This window comes from Onychostoma macrolepis, chromosome 21, assembly GCF_012432095.1.
Source record: "Onychostoma macrolepis isolate SWU-2019 chromosome 21, ASM1243209v1, whole genome shotgun sequence".
NCBI classification, from domain to species: Eukaryota; Metazoa; Chordata; class Actinopteri; order Cypriniformes; family Cyprinidae; genus Onychostoma; species Onychostoma macrolepis.
The window spans coordinates 31,174,477-31,196,368 of record NC_081175.1 but is presented as its reverse complement, the minus strand read 5'-3'; the positions used below and the strand labels follow the sequence as shown (position 1 = coordinate 31,196,368).

General features: G+C 43.9%; 3 protein-coding genes and 1 long non-coding RNA gene across 7 annotated transcripts in view; 2 read left to right on the top strand and 2 right to left on the bottom strand.

Moving 5' to 3' along the window:
• Nucleotides 1–82: 82 nt before the first annotated feature.
• Nucleotides 83–12,982, bottom strand: nup54 (nucleoporin 54). Of its 3 annotated transcripts, XM_058757688.1 has the most exons (15): nt 12,847–12,982; nt 12,502–12,623; nt 11,219–11,296; nt 10,656–10,769; nt 9,180–9,260; nt 8,965–9,099; nt 8,430–8,641; nt 6,513–6,700; nt 5,734–5,930; nt 3,419–3,473; nt 3,253–3,346; nt 3,071–3,178; nt 1,464–1,583; nt 1,262–1,372; nt 83–441 (listed from the first exon to the last, which is right to left on the bottom strand). In XM_058757688.1, the coding sequence occupies exons 2-15, from the start codon at nt 12,536–12,538 to the stop codon at nt 313–315; spliced, it is 1,659 nt and encodes a 552-aa protein (XP_058613671.1). In that variant the 5' UTR covers nt 12,539–12,623; nt 12,847–12,982; the 3' UTR covers nt 83–312. The 3 variants fall into 3 exon arrangements, with proteins under 3 accessions (XP_058613671.1, XP_058613672.1, XP_058613673.1); XM_058757689.1 differs by lacking the exons at nt 10,656–10,769; nt 12,847–12,982 and having other exon boundaries at nt 12,502–12,679; XM_058757690.1 differs by lacking the exons at nt 10,656–10,769; nt 11,219–11,296; nt 12,847–12,982 and having other exon boundaries at nt 12,502–12,679.
• Nucleotides 12,983–13,004: 22 nt separating this feature from the next.
• On the top strand, nt 13,005–15,467 carry LOC131528507 (uncharacterized). 2 transcript variants are annotated; one of them, XR_009267862.1, is made up of 4 exons: nt 13,005–13,137; nt 13,269–13,339; nt 13,444–13,578; nt 14,989–15,467. It is a non-coding gene; the product is annotated as an uncharacterized LOC131528507 (long non-coding RNA). The 2 variants fall into 2 exon arrangements; XR_009267861.1 differs by lacking the exon at nt 13,005–13,137 and having other exon boundaries at nt 13,201–13,339; nt 14,989–15,466.
• A 1,425-nt stretch (nt 15,468–16,892) lies between these two features.
• Nucleotides 16,893–21,892, top strand: part of dtwd2 (DTW domain containing 2) — a 9,297-nt gene continuing 4,297 nt past the window's right edge. Inside the window, exon 1 of the mRNA XM_058757693.1 lies at nt 16,893–16,921. Within this exon, the coding sequence (XP_058613676.1) occupies nt 16,908–16,921 (14 nt within the window). The 5' untranslated portion in view covers nt 16,893–16,907. The remainder of the gene's footprint in view (nt 16,922–21,892) is intronic.
• bxdc2 (brix domain containing 2) overlaps nt 19,305–21,892 on the bottom strand; it is a 3,594-nt gene continuing 1,006 nt past the window's right edge. The window contains exons 2-10 of the mRNA XM_058757691.1: nt 21,827–21,892; nt 21,663–21,706; nt 21,515–21,585; nt 21,383–21,432; nt 20,889–20,962; nt 20,748–20,798; nt 20,364–20,465; nt 20,160–20,288; nt 19,305–19,799 (exon numbers count right to left, since the gene is read on the bottom strand). The exon at nt 21,827–21,892 is cut by the window's right edge and continues 46 nt beyond it. Of these exons, the coding sequence (XP_058613674.1) occupies nt 19,542–19,799; nt 20,160–20,288; nt 20,364–20,465; nt 20,748–20,798; nt 20,889–20,962; nt 21,383–21,432; nt 21,515–21,585; nt 21,663–21,706; nt 21,827–21,892 (845 nt within the window). The 3' untranslated portion in view covers nt 19,305–19,541. The remainder of the gene's footprint in view (nt 19,800–20,159; nt 20,289–20,363; nt 20,466–20,747; nt 20,799–20,888; nt 20,963–21,382; nt 21,433–21,514; nt 21,586–21,662; nt 21,707–21,826) is intronic.

Genomic DNA, 21,892 nt, shown 5'->3' with positions numbered 1-21,892 from the left:
ACTGTTTGCTTGGGTTTTACTCTAGTAAAGACAATGGCATTTTAAGTGCTTTAACTCATGAACACTCATTAAATCAAACCCATGAAATTCATACAGTGAACCTTTATTAATCAATCATAGACACAGTAAAACATACCAGCTGATCAAAGGCACACATTCACACGCGCAAGTAAAAATAAAAGTGCCGCTCCAACACAAAGAGATCGGTGTCACCATCCGCTGTTCCTGGCTCATTTATTTCTCATGTTCAGATGTTGGAAAGGGATCCGTTCTCCGAACTCCTGTTCAGAACGAGAAGTGATCTGACCTGCGTCAGCTGAGCTTGCTGCTGCGCCCGTGAACGCTGTCGTGAAGCTCGTCTTCTATCGTCTTGATGTCGTCCAGATCGTCTTTAATGACGCTGATCAGGTGACTCAAACCCTCCTGCTGGTGCTTCAGATGCTGAACACAAAACACATACTTCAGTTAAAGACAAACCGTAACAGAGCAGTTTTATTCTCTGTGTTTATCAGTGGCTTTATTTTCAACCACAGAGTTCATACGGCCGTAACGCTCGATATGGCGCTGTAGGAGTCAAACACACGTTCATCAGCTGGATCCGCCTCAAAATCTGAGAGGTTTGATCCCTGGGAATCAGACAGACCCGTGACCTTGGTGTGGCTAGCATGATCTACCGTTGTTCAGGTACACACATGATCAGTTGTTGAACGACTCGACTCTTCATGACACAGACGACTGCATCACATTAAAGACACTCGGATACAGACTAAAGCCTAAAAGAAAGCCGTTCTTTACTCGGGTAGTTATCGGTCTAGTTGTGAGATTGGTGACTAGGTTTTTCTGGAGACAATTCTGAACACAAACTACAGCAAACACACACACACACTCAACTCTTACACACACACACACACACACACACACACACACACACACACGTTTGTTTTTGTGTAAAGTGGGGACTCTCCATAGGCGTAATGGTTTTTATACTGTACAAACCGTATATTCTATTGTCCTACACCTAAACCTACCCCTTACAGGAGACTTTTTACATCAGTGCATTTTTACTTTCTCAAAAAAACTCACTCTGTGTGATTTATAAGCGTTTTGAAATATGGGCACACTGAGAAAGTCCTCATAAGTCCCCTTCTCCTTGTAATACCCATGTTATTATACACATTTGTGTCCTCATGCATCACAAAAACATGCACACACTCTTACGCACACACACACACACACACACAGAGCAGGTTCTGGTTCTTGCCTGTCTGATTTCTCTCAGCAGGTCAGCATCAACACGGTAACGCTCTTCTGAACGAACGGCTCCAAAATGATTCTGCATCCGAATCTGAGACATGAGCTCATTCAGTCGCCCCTGAAACACACACATTATACACACACACTTTAAACAAACATTATACACACACACATTGAGATAGCGGGTGTGTTCCAGCTGATGGTCACACCTTGAACTGTGTCGGTGCGTTGAGCTCTGATTGGATGGTTTCCAGCTGAACCCTCAGGTGTTCCTCGTCCAGCTGAATGGCGTAACCGCTCTTCCTCTGAACTTCCTGTTTAATCAACACCTGGAACAGGACAGAACAGACAGGACTCTGCGTGTTACCTGCAGCACTGTCTCTGTGTGTGTGTGTGTGTGTGTGTGTGTGTACCTGCAGCACTGTCTCTCTGTGTGTGTGTGTGTGTGTGTGTGTGTGTGTGTGTGTACCTGCAGCACTGTCTCTGTGTGTGTGTGTGTGTGTGTGTGTACCTGCAGCACTGTCTCTGTGTGTGTGTGTGTGTACCTGCAGCACTGTCTCTGTGTGTGTGTGTGTGTGTACCTGCAGCACTGTCTCTGTGTGTGTGTGTGTGTGTGTGTGTACCAGCACTGTCTCTGTGTGTGTGTGTGTGTGTGTGTGTGTGTGTACCTGCAGCACTGTCTGTGTGTGTGTGTGTGTGTGTGTGTGTGTGTACCTGCAGCACTGTGTGTGTGTGTGTGTGTGTGTGTGTGTACCTGCAGCACTGTCTCTGTGTGTGTGTGTGTGTGTGTGTGTGTGTGTACCAGCACTGTCTCTGTGTGTGTGTGTGTGTGTACCTGCAGCACTGTCTCTGTGTGTGTGTGTGTGTGTGTGTGTGTGTGTGTGTGTGTACCTGCAGCACTGTCTCTGTGTGTGTGTGTGTGTACCTGCAGCACTGTCTCTGTGTGTGTGTGTGTGTGTGTGTGTGTGTGTGTGTGTGTGTACCTGCAGCACTGTCTCTGTGTGTGTGTGTGTACCTGTCTCTGTGTGTGTGTGTGTGTGTACCTGCAGCACTGTCTCTGTGTGTGTGTGTGTGTGTGTGTGTGTACCTGCAGCACTGTCTCTGTGTGTGTGTGTGTGTGTGTGTGTGTACCTGCAGCACTGTCTCTGTGTGTGTGTGTGTGTGTGTGTACCTGCAGCACTGTCTCTGTGTGTGTGTGTGTGTGTGTGTACCTGCAGCACTGTCTCTGTGTGTGTGTGTGTGTGTGTACCTGCAGCACTGTCTCTGTGTGTGTGTGTGTGTGTGTGTACCTGCACTGTCTCTGTGTGTGTGTGTGTGTGTGTGTGTGTGTGTGTGTGTGTACCTGCAGCACTGTCTCTGTGTGTGTGTGTGTACCTGCAGCACTGTCTCTGTGTGTGTGTGTGTGTGTGTGTGTGTGTGTGTGTGTGTGTACCTGCAGCACTGTCTCTGTGTGTGTGTGTGTGTGTGTACCTGCAGCACTGTCTCTGTGTGTGTGTGTGTGTGTGTGTGTGTGTACCTGCAGCACTGTCTCTGTGTGTGTGTGTGTGTGTGTGTGTACCTGCAGCACTGTCTCTGTGTGTGTGTGTGTGTGTGTGTGTACCTGCAGCACTGTCTCTGTGTGTGTGTGTGTGTGTGTGTGTGTACCTGCAGCACTGTCTCTGTGTGTGTGTGTGTGTGTGTACCTGCAGCACTGTCTCTGTGTGTGTGTGTGTGTGTGTGTGTGTGTGTGTGTGTGTGTGTGTGTGTACCTGCAGCACTGTCTCTGTGTGTGTGTGTGTGTGTGTGTGTGTGTGTGTGTGTGTGTGTGTGTGTGTACCTGCAGCACTCTGTGTGAGAGGTCCATCAGCTTGCGTTTGTACTGTGTGATCTTGGCGGCGGTCGTGGCCTGATTCCTCTGCAGTTCGCTGATGTCGTTAGAGATGATCTGAAACACAGAGTCAGAGCCGGTCACATGACGGCAGCGTCAGAGAGAGCAGCGGATCGGAGCGTCTCACTCACATCCACTCTGGTCTGGTGCTGTTTGGTCATCTGATCCTGGATCTTCAGTCTGCGCAGCAGCTCTTTGAAGCCCACCATGGGCACCGGAATCAACCTGAGCAGAGAATCACAGCGCTGGTGAGCTCAGATCACACGAGCGTCTGACGAACCATTAATGAAGACGCACTTCTCTGGGTCTGGATTGTCCACTTTGGCCTGTTCCCAGATGATCGGATCCACACCTGCACACAAACACACGTCAGCGGCGCTCCTCAGCGAGTCAAGTCACCATTATTTACAATGCAGATCGTGTCAAAGCAGCTTTGACCGGTTTCACACCGCACACGCAAGCAGCGCAGAAGCCCATTGTGCTTTCATGCTGGCAGCTGAACCGCGGCTTGTACTGCAATACAGACGAGTATCGTCACTTCATATCGTCGTATTTTTCAGCATTCTCCTCTGTGCTTTGATGCATGATATGGCCAGCATACTCTGTGATGCGACCGTGTCCCCCTCCCCTCTGTCCCACGCACATATGCAAATAACATATATTACATATAGATAGTTTATATGATAAACTTGAGCCAAGTTTTCAAGATGTGCATACAAAAAATATATACACGTGTAGAATATTCATTTTTGCAATCTAACAGAAGGCTTAGAGTTGCATATACTAGACTGAATTGGCTGTGTTACGTAAATCTTTTGTGTATCAGTCTGTAAAATTAATAAATCAGAATTGAGGGTTCAAATAGGCCTCTGGAAAATAGAAAGGACTTGCTATTCTAATGCACTGTAGCCGTGTGTTTATGTATATAGTCTACTGCAGTGGCGTTCCGTCCATATAAGCTGCGAATGCGCCGCATACCCAGGCCGTCTGAGAGAATGAGTTCACGGGCTAATGAATATAAACATGATTATAAGTTGATCTCTTGTCATTTGAGATGTGACTTAAAGCTTAAAAAAGTGTTGGGAATAAGTATGTAAAATTATTTATTTAAAAAAAAAAAAAAAAAGGTAATTTTCTGTAAATCTGCGTCAGTGAGCGGGTTCTCCACAGCTGTGGCGCCTGCGCTCTGCGGCTGTGACTCGTGAGGATTGTAGAGCGTTCTCAGTGTTCTGCTGGTATGCGGCTGATTTCATGCGTGGGGTAAGCTGTCCGCGAAGCGCTCGCTCAGGTGGAAAAATGCGCTGTTGCTGCCAGATCTCGATTGCCGAAAATTACATTGTGTTTGATGCAAAACTACCCGACGAAATCATATGAAATAAATAAATAAATAAAAATCATAACTGTATATTATCATGCTTTCTCAAGCAAAGCAAATTTTGAAAGTCCACTAAAAACATATCTGGTCATAGACAATGTTGATGGCGTTATTGTCAACATGCCTAAGTAGTAAATAAATTTAAAAAAGTTTATAAAAATGTATACAAAATAATAACAAACATCAGGAAAAAATAGGAAACAATACCTTTGTTTTCCGTATACTTGTGTCGCTTACAGTTAAAGTCCTTCTGTGATTTTATCGTTGTTTGCAACGTTACTTGGCAATATTTTAAATATATTATTATTATTATTATTATTTATTTTATTTTATTTTTATTTTTGTATTTTGCATGGTCTATTGTTGTCATCCGGGTGGGAGTTTTAACTCCTATTCATTGGGAATAAAAAATAAATGGGAAAAAAAAAAAAAAAAGAATCATTCAGTTGATGCAGAGACGTAGACCGGGGAAATCCCCCATCTCCCCACGCTCTGAATATTACATATCATTACGTAACTACGTGTAAACGTTATTTGGCGGTTTTTACTTGGAAAATCAGCTGTTTTCTAGCATTCGAGTAACTATGGATAAACCTGAAACGATAGAAGAAGGATTGGATATGAATTTCATTTACAAATAGCCTATAAGGTAGGAATGTGCATACTTTTAAATCGACACCTGCCACGGTGTTTTCCTCTTTGAGTGTGTCCTAAAAGCGATGGGATGGGGGGGGATGGGATGTTTGTAAACAAACAATACAAATCTATTGTATTGTTTGTTTATTAATTATCGATGTGAATTGATGTGAGATCCAAGACAAATTTTTGAAAGAATTCCAACAATAAAGTGTAATTGGATTGAATAATTGAATTGAAAAAGTAATATTAAAGCTAACAAATGCCTCTAGTTTTATTATTTTAAAAGACCTTTGAAGTTTGGGCAAAAACTTGTGGAAGTGATGTGTTTTCGTGCATTTTATTTTTTCATAAGTCGATTGTGAAACACATCACTTACATGATTTTATGGTGAAATTTGTTATTTTTCATGTTAATCGGGTCAATTTTGATCAAGAACAATGCACTGTGACTTTAATTCAGCGTAAGTGGTGCAATGATGCGCTGCTCACGCTCCGCTTACACCTGCAGTGTGAAACCGACGGGGAAATAGTGTTCCGTTCTCCTCGCCGGACGAGACCAGCGGTTTAATTCCAGTCAGCCTGTAATAACACACACGTACCTGCGGGCGGGTTCTGCAGCAGCTGCTTGAGCTGCGCCGGGGTCAGTGCGGTGCGACTGACCGCCATGATGACGCCCAGCTGCTGCAGCACAGACTTCACGTTCATCTGCTCCATGTAGCTGTAGAGCGTGGACGCCGGGACTCGCTTCGACATGCCGTTAGGAGAGCGCTCCACCAGATAAATGATCATCTCCGTTCTGCACAAACACAAGAGGATATCAGCTCAGAGTCCGACCAAACCTCAGCCGCGTCTGACCACGACCGGAGCCGTTGTAACACACAGCAGCGGCTCTCGGGACACAGAAACAGTTCAAGCTCACAGTTATAATTAAATCACACGCTTGCGGTTGAATTTTATTACAGATGTTCTACTGTTATTAACTCATTGAGTCTCTGTCCAGTGAGGTTTCAGCATGTTCCCCGTGATCTGTGGGTCACAATCATTTGAGGCTCACGGTCTGCAGCCTATAATTTCATGATGATCAAGTTTGTAATAGCTCTTAATTGCGGCGGCGTTCTGAAGGCTGCGTTCTCTGGAGTTCACGTTTGCTGGCCACATACAACAACTGCCTTTTAAACGAGACACAGCAAACAAGCCTCTCTCAAAACCACTTCATAGTTTATGACCAATAATAAAGACAAGATTTGGGAAAGTTTCCCTGGAATAACTTAATTTTCTGTGCAGAAAGCGTTCGGTGCCGTACGAATCAGGAATTGATGTTTTGTTTAATGACTGTATTTAAAATCAGAGTTTGAAGAAAGGCAGAGATGGGTCTCACTGGTCATCGGGCAGCGCTCGCACTCCCTCCACGTTGACCGTCAGAGTCGGGTTTCCTCCCAGAACCTTGTGCATCGATTCGACCAGCTGCTGCTGCTGACAGCGAACGTCTGCTTCCTTCTTATTGAGAGCCAGAGCCACTAAACCATCCTCATCCTTCACATCAGGAACACAGCTGTAGCCCACCGCCTGAGACACAGAACCACAACAACACACATTTGGAATCATCAATATATAAAAAATATCTGGAAAACTGAAGTTGTCATTCCAACACAATCTGAAAATCTGAGGAACCAGCTGAGCTCCATTAAAAATGATTCAAACGAACTGCAATGTCAGAAACATTAGGACAATAGATGAAGGAAAGCTGGTGCACAATATCACATTAAAGACATGCTTAAACTCAGAATGAGTGAATCAGTGTGTGTGTGCGTGTGTGTGTGTGTGTGAGAGAGCTCAGGAGTGTGCGTGTGTGTGTGTGTGTGAGAGCTCAGGAGAGTGTGTGTGTGTGTGTGTGTGTGTGTGTGTGTGTGTGTGAGAGCTCAGGAGTGTGTGTGTGTGAGAGCTCAGGAGTGTGTGTGTGTGTGTGTGTGTGTGAGAGAGCTCAGGAGTGTGTGTGTGTGTGTGTGTGAGAGCTCAGGAGGTGTGTGTGTGTGTGTGTGTGTGTGTGTGTGAGAGAGCTCAGGAGTGTGTGTGTGTGGTGTGTGTGTGTGTGTGTGTGTGAGAGAGCTCAGGAGTGTGTGTGTGTGTGTGTGAGAGAGCTCAGGAGTGTGTGTGTGTGTGTGTGTGTGTGTGTGTGTGTGTGTGTGTGTGAGAGAGCTCAGGAGTGTGTGTGTGTGTGAGAGAGAGAGAGATCAGGAGTGTGTGTGTGTGTGAGAGAGAGCTCAGGAGTGTGTGTGTGTGTGTGTGTGTGAGAGAGCTCAGGAGTGTGTCTGTGTGTGTGTGTGTGTGTGTTAGAGCTCAGGAGTGTGTGTGTGTGTGTGAGAGAGAGAGCTCAGGAGTGTGTGTGTGTGTGTGTGTGTGTGTGTGTGTGAGAGAGAGAGATCAGGGAGTGTGTGTTAGAGAGCTCAGGAGTGTGTGTGTGTGTGTGTTAGAGAGCTCAGGGAGTGTGTGTGTGTGTGTGTTAGAGAGCTCAGGAGTGTGTGTGTGTGTGTGTGTGTGTGTGTGTGTGTGTGTGTGTGTGTTAGAGAGCTCAGGGAGTGTGTGTGTGTGTGTGTGTGAGAGGAGAGAGATCAGGGAGAGTGTGTGTGTTAGAGAGCTCAGGAGTGTGTGTGTGTGTGTGTGTGAGAGAGCTCAGGAGTGTGTGTGTGTGTGTGTGTGTTAGAGAGCTCAGGAGTGTGTGTGTGTGTGTGTGTTAGAGAGCTCAGGGAGTGTGTGTGTGTGTGTGTGTGTGTAGAGAGCTCAGGAGTGTGTGTGTGTGTGTGTGTGTGTGTGTGTGAGAGAGCTCAGGAGAGAGTGTGTGTGTTAGAGAGCTCAGGAGTGTGTGTGTGTGTGTGTGTGTGTGTGTTAGAGAGCTCAGGGAGTGTGTGTGTGTGTGTGTGTGTGTGTGTGTGTGTGTGTGTTAGAGAGCTCAGGGAGTGTGTGTGTGTGTGTTAGAGAGCTCAGGGAGTGTGTGTGTGTGTGTTAGAGAGCTCAGGGAGTGTGTGTGTGTGTGTGTTAGAGAGCTCAGGAGTGTGTGTGTGTGTGTGTGTGTGAGAGAGCTCAGGAGTGTGTGTGTGTGTGTGTGTTAGAGAGCTCAGGAGTGTGTGTGTGTGTGTGTGTTAGAGAGCTCAGGAGTGTGTGTGTGTGTGTGTGTTAGAGAGCTCAGGGTGTGTGTGTGTGTGTGTGTGTTAGAGAGCTCAGGGAGTGTGTGTGTGTGTGTGTTAGAGAGCTCAGGGAGTGTGTGTGTGTGTGTGTGAGAGAGAGCTCAGGGTCAGACCTTGAAGCGGCAGAAGGGGTTCTCGGGGCTGAACTCCACCGGGGGTGTGCTGCTGCTGAAGTAACCCTTCCCTACGCCCCAGAAGGCCTGCAGCTGGTTCCATCGGGCCAGAATGGAGTCGCGCTCATCGCTGAGGACCGACGGAGCGGAGAGAGCGCTGGCCGTGTTAAAGAGCTGACTGGACTGAGACGCCTGCTGGTTAAACAGGCCTCCTGCAAACACACACACTCAGTATACACACACACACACCTGGCTCGTTCTGAGCGTCTGTAGCTGAACACGCTGCGTCTTCTCTCTTAGTTTGATTCGTTCAGTCCTTTATAAACACAAACACTGCGATCACACTTGATCTGCACCAGAACAGCTGGTCTGAGATCGTCTGAATCAGGTGGTTTTTGGTCTGACTGAAAATGAATTTATTATTCCCTTTATTCTCATAATTCATAATGGGAAATGTGTTACACAAAACCACAGAACCGAACCAAGAGGAAATCAGTGTGTGTTTCAGGAGAGAGCAGGTTGGACTCAGACTCACCCGGCTGGTTCTGAGCAGGCTGGATCCCACCAAATCCTCCGAAGCCCAGTCCAGCGCCGCCCAGACCTCCACTCGAGCCCAGAGCCGACGAGAAACCAAAGCCCTTACTCTGAGTGTTTCCGAAGAGACTCGCACCTGCAGACAGCACTTCCTGTCAGACACACACTCACACACACACACACTCACGCTCCGGACTGTCTGGATCAAAGCTGTACCTGCGTTTGATGGCGTGGAGAAGCTGAAGCCGGTGCCGCCGGCGGCGGAGGTGGTGGTGGAGCCGAACCCCCCGAATGCACCTGCAGCGCACACACACACACACACACACACACACACACACACACAAACACACAAACAAGAGGAATACAGGACAATAAACAAATCAGCACACTGCCACTACTGCTCTCAAACATGTGTTAAAATCACAACGCTTCGACCCCAAGATCTTCATCTGGCAAAACAAGTGAATCAGAAGAGTACAATTCATCATCAACGTGATCTATAACACCTGATATAATCCATCAGCCTAATTATTTAATCACCAATGAACAAAAATGAAGAGAAAGAAGAAAAAAAAAAAACACCGGAGCACAATAACCAATGTATGCATCGCATCAAGTTTAAATTTGGAATTTGATTTGAACCCTTTTCTGTGATACTATGCAGTTAGGCTGATGGATTATATCAGGTGTTGAATTACCGTATTGACCCGAATATAAGATGATGTTTTTTTCTTGGAAATGCATATGAAAAAACGCGGTCGTCTTATATTCGGGGTCTAGACTTTGACATGTCAGTAATACACCCACAACAATAGGTGGCGCCAAACACGCATAAAACGAGTGTGCCATGAAATATGTAATGTGTGTGTGTTGTAATAATGTTAGAAGATCGCGAGTGAAAACAAAAGAAAAAGAAAACTTACAGCAGCATGATCGTGACTGTCATTAGTCTGACGGGAACAAACTTCCTCTGTAAGTGATTTTAAAACATAAGACAGTACCCAGATTTGAAGACTACGATAAGATTTCACGTCTACTGTTAATACAATGTTGGTAGGCTGCTACGAGATGGATAGCCTAAATGTTATATAATTCAGATGGGCTACCTGTTATTTTTATGGTATATCAAAAAGTGTATATTTTTCAATGTCATTGTTGGTACATTTTACCAGTATTTACCATACTTTCAAAACAAAAATTAAAATAGGAAAAATATGCAATTTGAAAATAATTTTTCAAATTGTTGAAAAAACAAACAAGATTTGGTTTTCAAAGAGCCTTTTTCCAAAATGTACATCTGGGAAAAGGGGTCGTCTTATATTCGGGACAATACGGTATATCACGTTGATAATAAATTGTACTCTTCTGATCCACTTGTTTTGCCAGACGAAGATCTTGGGGTCGAAGCGTTGTGATTTTAACATGTTTGAGAGCAGTAGTGGCAGTGTGCTGGCTTGTGTTTCATATGATCGAGCACCTGCAGTTTTAGGATGTGCGCACATTACACTTTCTTAGGAATACAAGACAGACGTGGACACAGAACAGAGATGGACATGCTGAACATGCGTGATGGACAGAGTGGGTTTGATCACATGACCAGAGGTCACTGACACGCTAAACACACACACGAATGAGCGCGTGATGTGAGCTGATCATGAGTGACATGACCTCTGACCTCTCGCACTCATCTACCTGCTCCACTGAGGCTACTGCCAAAACTGAGCACAGGGGCCGCGGGGCCCAAACCAAAGCCCCCAAAACTAACAGGCGCAGCGGGGCCACCGCTGGGGGCCAGAGAGCCAAATCCTGACGACACACACACACACACACACACACGGGCGAGAGTTAGAAACACCTGCAGTGTGTTAGAGACACTGGAGACTCACTGCACACACACTCACTCACTCACACACACACACTCACGGGCGAGAGTAAGAAACACCTGCAGACTCACCCACCTACCCACACCCACACCCACACACACACACACACTCACACACACACACTCTCTCTCTCATATACACACACACACACACTCTCTCTCTCACACACACACACGGGCGAGAGTAAGAAACACCTGCAGACTCACTCACCCACCCACCCACACACCCACACACACACACACTCTCTCTCTCTCTCTCTCTCTCTCACACACACACACACACACACTCTCTCTCTCTCATACACACACACACACACTCTCTCTCTCTCTCATAAACACACACACACACACACACACACACACACACACTCACCCGTGCCGCCCGACCCGAAGCCGAAGCCCGTGGGTGCAGATGTCGTGGTCGCAGCTCCGAAGCCTGTGCCAGAAAGACCTGTAACCGTGACAACAGCTGGTGAGCGCCTGTAACCGTGACAACAGCTGGTGAGCGCCTGTAACCGTGACAACAACTGGTGTGCGCCTGTAACCGTGACAACAGCTGGTGAGCTTGTAACCTTGACAACCGCTGGTGAGTGCCTGTAACTGTGACAACCATCTTAGTATAAAGCTGAGCATCTGAAGGAATTCTGGGAAAGCGTGACTGTTGATAAGCACATGCATGTGACGTGATGATTAGGGCGTGGCCTAATGCTTAGAGAGTGGACTTATAACACAAAGGTCGCCGGTTGGAGTCTCAGAACAGGTGAGGAGTGAATGACCAGTGCTGTCATAAAAACGCAACGGATTTATTCAAACATAACTTAACGCTGAGGAACACTAAAAAATGATAATGAAAATGCTCCTCTGTAGAGTTCAGTTTTTTCTGAGGTAAATGTGATGTTAGTTACATATTGTTTACAAGCTGTTATACTGACATCTTTGCGCAGCTGAAACACTGACTGAGTGTTTACATCACACAGAATACTGATTTTGGTACTCTGTACTTACCTTCGGATGTTCATTCATGTTTATTTCATGCTAAAACTGTTATTAAAGCGATGATCGGTTCACGCTGGCGCAGTGATCTGTCCCTCACATTAAACTGCGCCACAACAGAATTTACTGTTTGAATATTGTAAGAAAATTGACATAATTTGAAATCTGAGACTTTGTTTCATATCAAAAGCATCAAAGCACAAAGCTAATTGCGATTTACTGGATGTGAGGCGCGATAAATGATCCGTTCATTAACTAAAAACAGGCCAAACTAATCAATCCTTGGGATTTAAGAATCGAAATCGTTTCCTAAAAATTAAAATCGAGGACTCGATCTCTTTAGCCAGCCCTAGTAATGATGTCATGAACACGAGTGATGAGAGTTCGGTTTTACCGGAGACCGGCGCCGTTTGCCGCTGCAGCACCGAAGCCAAACCAGGAGGATGAGGATGATTTACATGAGAATCTCCTGACTTCTTCTTCATCATCATCATCATTAACAACAACAACAACAACAAACACAAGTCAAGTGAAGAGATACGCGCCAGAGCCGCTGCTGCGATCACTCACAGCTGATCTACTTCTGACTGACTCATGTGTATTAACATATTTTACAGCTTTTTATATGAAACTGAATGTTTAACAGAGTTTAATTGAACTCACTCGCGCTGTTGGCCGCGCCGCCGAAGTTGAACGCCATGTTTCCGGTCCCGCCACGATACAGTCCGACCGGAAACAGAATCCATCAACAAGTGGTTCCTACGCGCGTCACACGCGCACACTCCCTGCGTGAAATAAATCCTGATGACTGAGAAGTAAAGAGTACCGCAGGACGAGCTAAACGCAGCTCTCTGTGACTTGATGCTTGCGTTTGTTTTTGTTCTAGTAAAGAGCACTGATGATGACAAACTAACAGCACCTCAGTGAACTCATTACAACATCTGTCAAAGTTTAATTCTTGAGCTGGGCTGCGTCTCTCAGCACTATAAGGTAAGACTCCAGGTGTACCTGTTCTCGGTGTGACGTCACCGGGCGCTGTCCACGAGGGGGGTGCTGATCGATGGCTCGAGGATCCATTATTCACTGCGTCCGAAACCGCCTACTTCTGTACTTCTGTACTATACAGCAGGCGAGTGAAACCTCAGGATTCATGAAACAGTAGTTTGGACAAGTTCCCGGATGTTCTTGAGTGCTCATCGATGGATACTCTTCTATCCCAGAAGCCCACGCGAGATCAATACGTCATCATCGAACGTGATGGAGAACAGCGACGAGGCTGTTTACAATGAGTTACACGGAGTAACTAAACATTAGTTATCTATTTCATTAGTATTATTTGTATCCACAATTATTTCATTATTTTAATTGTAATTTCAAACAGAGCTGTTACAGCACTTTTCTGATTCTTGATTGCTGTACATGTGATGCAGAGCTTTAGTGGTGAACATGTGACTGGTGTTTGTGGAAAAGAAAGAAGAAAAACTTAAAACAAAAATATAAAGTAAGAAAAAGTACGAAATCAGTTTGTTGCTTCTAATACAGAAATCAGATGACAGCGTGCTGATAAAATGACTGCTTGTGTGTTGTGTTTGTTCATCTTTGCAGGCTGCTGTGAGCCGTGAGGAGACCACGAGACGCTCCGTCACTGCTGTGGTCACTCTCTTCTTCATCAGTGACCCCAGAGCCAGCGAGAGCATGTAGAGAAAGACCAAAAGACACTGAGGCTGTGATTTTGTTCAAGTTTGTTCTGCTGGTTTCTGTTCATATGACATCAGTTAATGAAACCCGAGTTTCAGAAGCTTCAAAAGCATCATCAAATAATGTCATGAAGCTTCTGAAAGTCAGGCACACACACACACACACACACACACACACACACACACTCACTCACTCACTCACTCACTCGCTCTCACACACACACTCACACACACACACACACACTCTCACACACACACACACACACACTCACACACACACACACACACACACACACACACACACACACTCACACACACACACACACACACACACACACACACACACACGACATGTTTGTTTTTGTGAAAAGTGGGGACTCTCCATAGGCGTAATGGTTGTTATACTGTACTTACTGTATGTGCTATTGTCCTACACCAACCCTACACCTAAACCTACCCCTTACAGGAGACTGTGCATTTCAACTTTCCCCAAAAAACCTCATTCTGAGTGATTTATAAGCGTTTTGAAAAGTGGGGACATGGGTCAATGTCCTGAGATGCCACCTTCAGCTTGTAATACCTGCCATACCCTCGTCATTATACACATCTATGTCCTGACTTTTCACAAAACGCACACACACACACACACACACACACACTCACTCACTCACTCGCTCTCACACACACACTCACACACACACACACACTCTCACACACACACACACACACACACACTCACACTCACACACACACACACACACACACACTCACACACACACACACACACACACACACACACACACACACACGACATGTTTGTTTTTGTGAAAAGTGGGGACTCTCCATAGGCGTAATGGTTGTTATACTGTACTTACTGTATGTGCTATTGTCCTACACCAACCCTACACCTAAACCTACCCCTTACAGGAGACTGTGCATTTCAACTTTCCCCAAAAAACCTCATTCTGAGTGATTTATAAGCGTTTTGAAAAGTGGGGACATGGGTCAATGTCCTGAGATGCCACCTTCAGCTTGTAATACCTGCCATACCCTCGTCATTATACACATCTATGTCCTGACTTTTCACAAAAACGCGCACACACACACACACACACACAGACACTCACTCACTCGCTCTCACACACACACACTCACACTCACTCACTCACTCACACACACACACACACACACACAAAACAGTGTTGAGGCGAGTAAATAATGACTGAATTTATATGTTTGAGTGAAATAACCCTTTAAAGCCCCAAATAGAAATGGTATGAAATATATGTAAGCATTTATATTATAGTAGTACCTTGAAGAAATAAACTTTAAGAAATAAGCAGCTTTATTGAGCGTTTGTGCCCAAGGCATTTTAATTCATTATTATTTTTTTTAATTTACAATTATGCATTTGGCAGACACTTTTATCTGAAGTGACTTACTCTTATTACAGGATCCCCCCGCAGCAGCTCGGAGTAAACACACCGGTGATGACTGCACCACAGAAGTAATGAAGGAAATTGAAGTTGGCAAAGAAATGGAATGCTGACAACATGAGATGTGAATGTGCTACAGGGAGTCAGACTGGAGTCACATGTTCATGATTGTGTGGTTCATCACGGTCTTCCTCATCCTCGCTGCGCACTCAAGCAACGATAGCCTCGATGTCTCTCTCTCATCCGTGATCAGGTTCAGTGTGACCGCAGCAGTGGTCGTGATGGACGGCAGGGACAGGTGAAGGTGGACGCGGTGGTCTTCATCAGAATAAAGCTGCAGAACTGGCTCAGCTGTGTTGAGATGCTGTAGATGTGGGTTCACTGACTGTAAATACATGATTGTTACAACAATATGTTTGAACAAAGCTTTGTTTCATGTGTTGTTGACTTGTTTATTGTCATGGTTACTTTTATTTACATTTTACTCATTTATTCATGTTTCCTGTTGTTGTCAGTGAATAAAATATAATTGTTTCATTAACATATGCATGAATTCATTACTGGGCTGTATTTGTCTCGTGTGTAGTCACGCATAGCTGTGCCATATGACAAAAATTACATAGTTTTAGTAAAAGCAGCACAATAATTAATTACTGGTCAGCATTTATCATTATTATTGTTCATAAGTGTTGGGCTACCAATGCTTTCTGAGGTAATCTTGATTTCTAAGTAGTAACACTTAGGTTTTCCGAGTGTAATATCAGCAGTCTTCTCCAGAGACGAGATCTGAGCAGACATTACAAACACGGAGGAAAACTCTTCTGTTCTGGGGTGGATTTATTGATGCTATGAGGTGTTTGTGCACCTGTCGCTCTTATTTTCCTTTTATTATTATTATTTATTACTATTACTGCAGAACATACAAGCTCTGGGAAAGATGGTAGTATCTTTAACAATAAACAATCATGACAAAAAAGCTATAATGGGTTTGCGTACAGGATTTAAAATCAATACCAAATCAAATAAAATTAATATCATATTAGCGGGGTAGGGCAATGTCTATAGTACCATATTAAACTGTAAAAAGCATAATTTACAATTCAGATACAAGTTTTCACAAAAACTTTTATAAAATGATAAATTTTACATTTCAGCCTTTAAACCATTTTTAAGAAAATGGATAAGTCAAAAGTATTAATTATATTGACAAACACTTATCAATAAAATTATTATATAAATGAAATAACATGAATTAGGGATGTGTGATCTTGACAAAAAATGATCTTGATAAAATTTTATCGATAATGATAATTAGATGATATTTTGCTGAGTGTGTTATTGTGCTGGTATCTTAAAGATTACTGTGGACAGCTGACTCATGAATTTTTTTGATATTCTTCATATTCTGTGTGGTCAGTTCACAGCAGTGATAGAAATGAATCTTTTGTGTGTTTTTTTTTTTTTTTTACCTTTAAGCCATTTTTTCTGAAAGTGTGCATCATCTTTTGAGTCGAATTCTTGCATTTGGGCTGTTACCAAGCAAATGAAATCAGTATCAACAACATGTATCTTTGCAATGCATCTGAAGAGGAATTCAGATGTATTCACACGCTGTTTAACGCAGCTCTGAGGGACACAGAATGCTAACCTGCAGTTACAAATGCATGAATAATGTTTTGATATTTGAAACATAAAACGTTGAAAACTGACGTTTGAAATTAATTTAAAAATGAAGATACTTTAAGTGTGAAATTAAAACCGCCAGCAGGTGGCAGCAAGTCACTGTTAATAAGTGAGTCATTGCGATTGAACCGAATCATTTAAACGGTTGATTCATTCAGGAACGAATCACCTTCGTGCTGCTCAGAGACGCAAAACACTGCTGTAGCTGGTTGGAATGATTTTTTATTGGTGAAATAGAGCAAAAGCAGGAAATATGGTGTCTAAAATGTAAGTCTCTTAATATTCAAATTTGTGGAACTGTTGCATAAAATCAATATCACAATTGTAATCATGCTGACTTTTGGAGAAAAAACAGCACTCTTCGTGTGATATTAACTATATGATATGATATAAATATAGGCAATACATTTTCTGCCCCCATATCTTAAATCACGTGATCATTCTAAATGCATTTTAATAGAATCGTGCAGTGAAAGAAGGCACTGGTTTAACCTGTAACTGGTTCATTCTCTGACAGCAAGAGTGGCGTTCGGCGGAAATACACGGTTTCCCGGTAACGGCAGAACACCAAGCAGCGCAGCACCGGACTCTGAGCCCGCAGCGCTCATGTTTATTTCATGAAATCATAGCCTTTTGAAGTTTAATCGTCACATTCAGCCACATCGCAACTCTGGTCTTTCCGTCCCCAAATTTAAGAGCTCTTGAAATCATAATTAAGACTTTCTTGTACAATTTAAGAATTTTTAAGACCCCGCAGAAACCCTGTAGTATGAGATTATATACAGGGGAAAAAAGATTAAATATCCTTGAGTAATCAGAAAATTCATATAATCATAATACATTAAAATTAGTTTGCATTTGTTTTTGTTATTTATAAGCCTCAGGGATGAAACGAGAGAGACATTCAACCAGAAAAAGAGGAGATTTAGGCCAGTTTTGCGTGTGGATGAATGAAGTTATTAACATATTCAAGAGATAACGATTTTGGTTTTTCGTAATAAAAAAACAATATCTTTAAGGATTAAACTGTGGGTTATATTAGTAGAGTTAAAAATATAAAAACTTAAACCAACCCAAAATTTATTAGTTATACTACAATCATAAGGGCAGCTGTTTCTTCAACGAGACCGAAAATGAGCAAATTTCATCAGCATCACAATATTTACAGATAGATGAATTAATCCTGTCGCTCGTTTAAGTCTTTTCGCGCTTGTTATAACGTCATAGATCACATGATAACGTCAACATGGCGGATCGCATTCATACTCCACGAGATCGGTCTGTAGAGTATTAGAGCTCGTGAAGTACTCGATCTTAAATAAAGACACGGAACTCTTTTCTGTTAGAACGCAATGAACTTGAAACTTTTACTTTCGCTTTGCAACATAGACCTACATCACATCAGCGAAGAAAACCAAGAAGGAAGGATATATGCCCAGAGCTCCTCCCACACCAGACACTGCCTAATCATTTAACAGAAGAGAGAACAAGTTTAAAAACAGTGCCAGCAAGAAGCACTTCAGAAATAGTTGCAACTGCATTTATCAGGACTCGTGGGATGTTAAAAAAATTATCCAAATTGCAAACTAAATCCAGCCCAGGATGTGTTATATAGTTCTGAAAGGAGTGTGTCAAGCCCAAACCTAACATCACTGACCGCCTTGGAATGGGTCATTAATATTAGCATAATATATTTTCCAGAAGCAGGGTTGATTTCCCAGCAGCCGCATCATATATTGGTGCAAATCACTAGTTTCTGTTATTGGAGGACCTACTCAATAAAAACACAACAAGAGAAACATCAACAGCTTCTGGACTATTACAGCGGCTGCAGGTCTCGACAGAATCAGACCAACAAGATGCCCAGAATTATTATTATTTCTAAAGTTTTAGTATATGGCTCCGAGGACGGCACCGTCTTTTATTTTGCACGACTATTATATTAGTATAGAATGAGACGTAAAGAACAGTCAGAAGAGATGCGGTCCAGACCAACCGTACGAGAGCATGACTCGCAGAAGCTCTGCTGAACTCAGAAGGTTTCGGGAAACACGTGTTAACGATAAGAGACAGGTTAAGGTACAACTGAAGAACGACGAATCGTTGAAAACGCAGCCTGGTCGTCACTGATGGTCATATTCCTGTGTATTTTCTACAAAGCAAATCAAAATCAACACGTTTGAACATTAATTAAAAGTTTTATTAACAATGCATCGTTTACAAAACCAGCAGAAACACAAAGATGAATGTAAATCGACAGATGTTCTTCAAAAAGAGGAAAATCTGAAAACACATGAAAACAGTGTTTTTAAAAGACCAAACTCAAACACGTTATTAATAAATCATATCACGTACAGACAAGCAGAGGAGTCCAGAATAAACATGTTAAGCATTTTCCTCCCATAAGGAGGAATTAAAACATTAAAACAGTGTTTTCTGAATGACAAAACTCAATAAAGATTGTAAATAATTCATATTGTTTTTACAGACAAGCAGATATGAGCCATAATACGGACGCAATGCGTTAAGCATTTTCCTCCCAAAGCTTAACATTCTTATTCTACACTCATCTGCACATATGATTTATTAATGTTTTTACTGACTTTGGTCATTTACAAACAGTTTTAACGCATTAAGCCACGTTAAGCGTTTTCCTAATAACGGTTTTCTATGGGAGGAAAATGCTTAACGCGTAATTAAATGCGTTGCGTTCGTATTACGGCTGATTTCTGCTTGTCTGTACATGATATGCTTTATTAATAGTGTGTTTACTGAATTGGTTTTAAAAACACAGTTTTAATGCATTAAGCAGAAGCTCTGGTCTGGGATCAGTATAACACGGAAGCACACCTGCGGTGACGATGTTTAGTGAGCGAGCAGCGCAGGTTTATCGCAGGCCTTTGCGCTTCATCTGCGTCTTCTTCTTCAGCTCCGAGAGCCGCAGCTTCTTCGTGGGTCTCTGTGGTTCTGGAGGCTGCAGCTGGACCGCAGGATCTCTGGGCTCGGCCGGCGTCGCGAACACCTCGTCCGTCACGTCCCTCGCCAGCACCTCCTGCTCCTCCGAGCGCTTCTCCTTCAGCATCTCCTTCACCATCTGCCGCTCCTTCTGCCGGGCCGCCGTGGCCTGTCGGATCATCCGCCGGTTCTGGACACACATCACACACGACACCAGGCTGAGCGGGTTTGACCAATTGTCAACTAGTCAAAGTTAAAGAAGTTCACTCCCATCTTCTCGCATGTTTTTCTATTCCACTGCGGCGTCGCATCTTTATCAACAAAACCGCATTCTGTGTGAGTGGCGTCGAGCGATACGAGCGCGTCACACGTTCTTTTCTCTTTACTGTTATATTGGCATACTGTCAAAGTGTCTAATTCTAACCTTCGGTAAAACTTCTACTCAAAATCCCGATTCCTTGATCTCTAAGAAATAAAATCATGGCAACGCATTAAATTCAAATGAATCGACAGAATCTGAAACAGGTCCCAGCCGTGATGAAGACCTCACCATGTTCGGAGACTGGAAGTGAGCGTTCTCGTACAGCGTGGGTCCGCCGAAGCTGCCCTGGAATATTTTGATGAGATTCAAGACGAATCGCGGGCCGATCTCCACCAGAGACCCGTCTTCTTCGATCATCTGCGGACGACAATCACAGAATCATTTACACGCCGCTCCTCACGCAAACGTCCAAACGCCCGCGCTTCGGCTCACCTGATAGTTCCTGAACCAGATCCTGTGGTCAGCGATGGTGAAGGTCAGCACGTGATCCACAAACGGCTGACTCTTCGGGTGATAGCGAGGCGTCGAGAAGATCTGCAAGAACCACACTCGACCCGTCAGCAATTATAAACCGTGCGGGAAAAACAGTCTGGAGGGAATTAAACACGCACGGAAAACTAGAAAGATTGACACGCATCGCTGTTCCAGATGAATGTGTTTGAAAGCAATCAGTATCTCTGTTAATCTGTTTCTCAGCACCAGTGCTTTAATAATGAAGGAGGATCGAACACAGCTGAGAGTGTGTTACTACACATCCGTTACGTGCACATAACTCTGCAGAATTAACAGATGAAAGCAGCAAAAACTGAAATAAACCTGAGTGAAGAGCTCCTTCAGCAGTGCGTAATGCGGCTCCTTGTCAAATTTCTATGAAATGAGAGACAAACAATATCATCATCATCATCATCCTCGTCCTCAGTCGCACACGCGTGTGATCCGTTAGCGTGCATCACTCACCGGGTCGAAGGACAGCAGCGGTCTGGAGCCTTTCAGACAGTTTCCGGTCATTTTCAGCTCAGCCAGTGTGTGAACTACAAACACAATCAATAACCCTTACATCAAAACCAGAACTCAGTGTGAAAACACGTTCTCCTCGGAGTCTGTAGACACAGCCGGTGCAGGACCGTGACGTTACAGCCATCAGCTCATTAACATAATCACCCACATCTACAGCAATTTACATACAATAATCCTACAGTTCCAGCGGTTTAATTAAGAGAGGAATGAAGAAGAGTTGAATAAATGACAAGGGTTTGATTCTTGCAAATGTCAGGCGCATCTCGTCAGTGAAGCCGGTTCTGTGATCAGTAGTAAATCTTTCAGATGGAGCAGCATGTACTACACAGAGCCGGAGTTCACCGACAAGCTACTCAATATCGCGTTTATCTTCGCACGCGCTCTAATATGACACGATCTAAACTTGTCAAATGACTGAATGAAAGAAATCGCACCGTTCTGTACGAGGAACTTGGCTGAGGGTCCGTGAGGGACGTTTGAGATCCTGCAAGAGAAGAGCAGATGAAGACGGACTGAGATCATATTATTATTATTATTATTATTATTATTTCTGACGTGTCGCTCACCACATATAAAGATCCTGTTTCTTCTTGGCTTCAAAGAAGATGCATTTATTGCAGTTTTTGATTTCGCACACCTAAAACACAGCCGTCGTTAGAATCAGACACAAAACACCGATCACGAGACACTACAGAACGACTTCTGCTGAAGTACCTCGTTCACCACGAAGAGCTTGTCTTTTCTGTCCATCTTGGTGTCTGGAAGGAAACAAAGCGAGAGTGATATTGGACTGATTGTCTGGTTAGTGCTGGTTTAGCTGGTTAAGGTGGTTAGAGCTGGTTTAGCTGGTTAGTGCGGCCGGTCTGATGTGGTTTTACCAGATTTGCTGTGGGGCATCATGGTCCGCAGGTCCATCATCAGGTGCCTCGTCCTGAAGCTGATCC

Bases quoted from the DNA above. Each gene is read 5' to 3' on its own strand.
- nup54 (XM_058757688.1), bottom strand. From the start codon at position 12,538: ATGGCGTTCAACTTCGGCGGCGCGGCCAACAGCGCGA. The intron at 11,297-12,501 runs GTGAGTTCAATT...TCACGGTTACAG, and splicing joins CGGCGCGGCCAACAGCGCGA to GTCTTTCTGGCACAGGCTTC. The intron at 442-1,261 runs GCAAGAACCAGA...TTTTGTGTTCAG, and splicing joins TGCTGAGAGAAATCAGACAG to CATCTGAAGCACCAGCAGGA.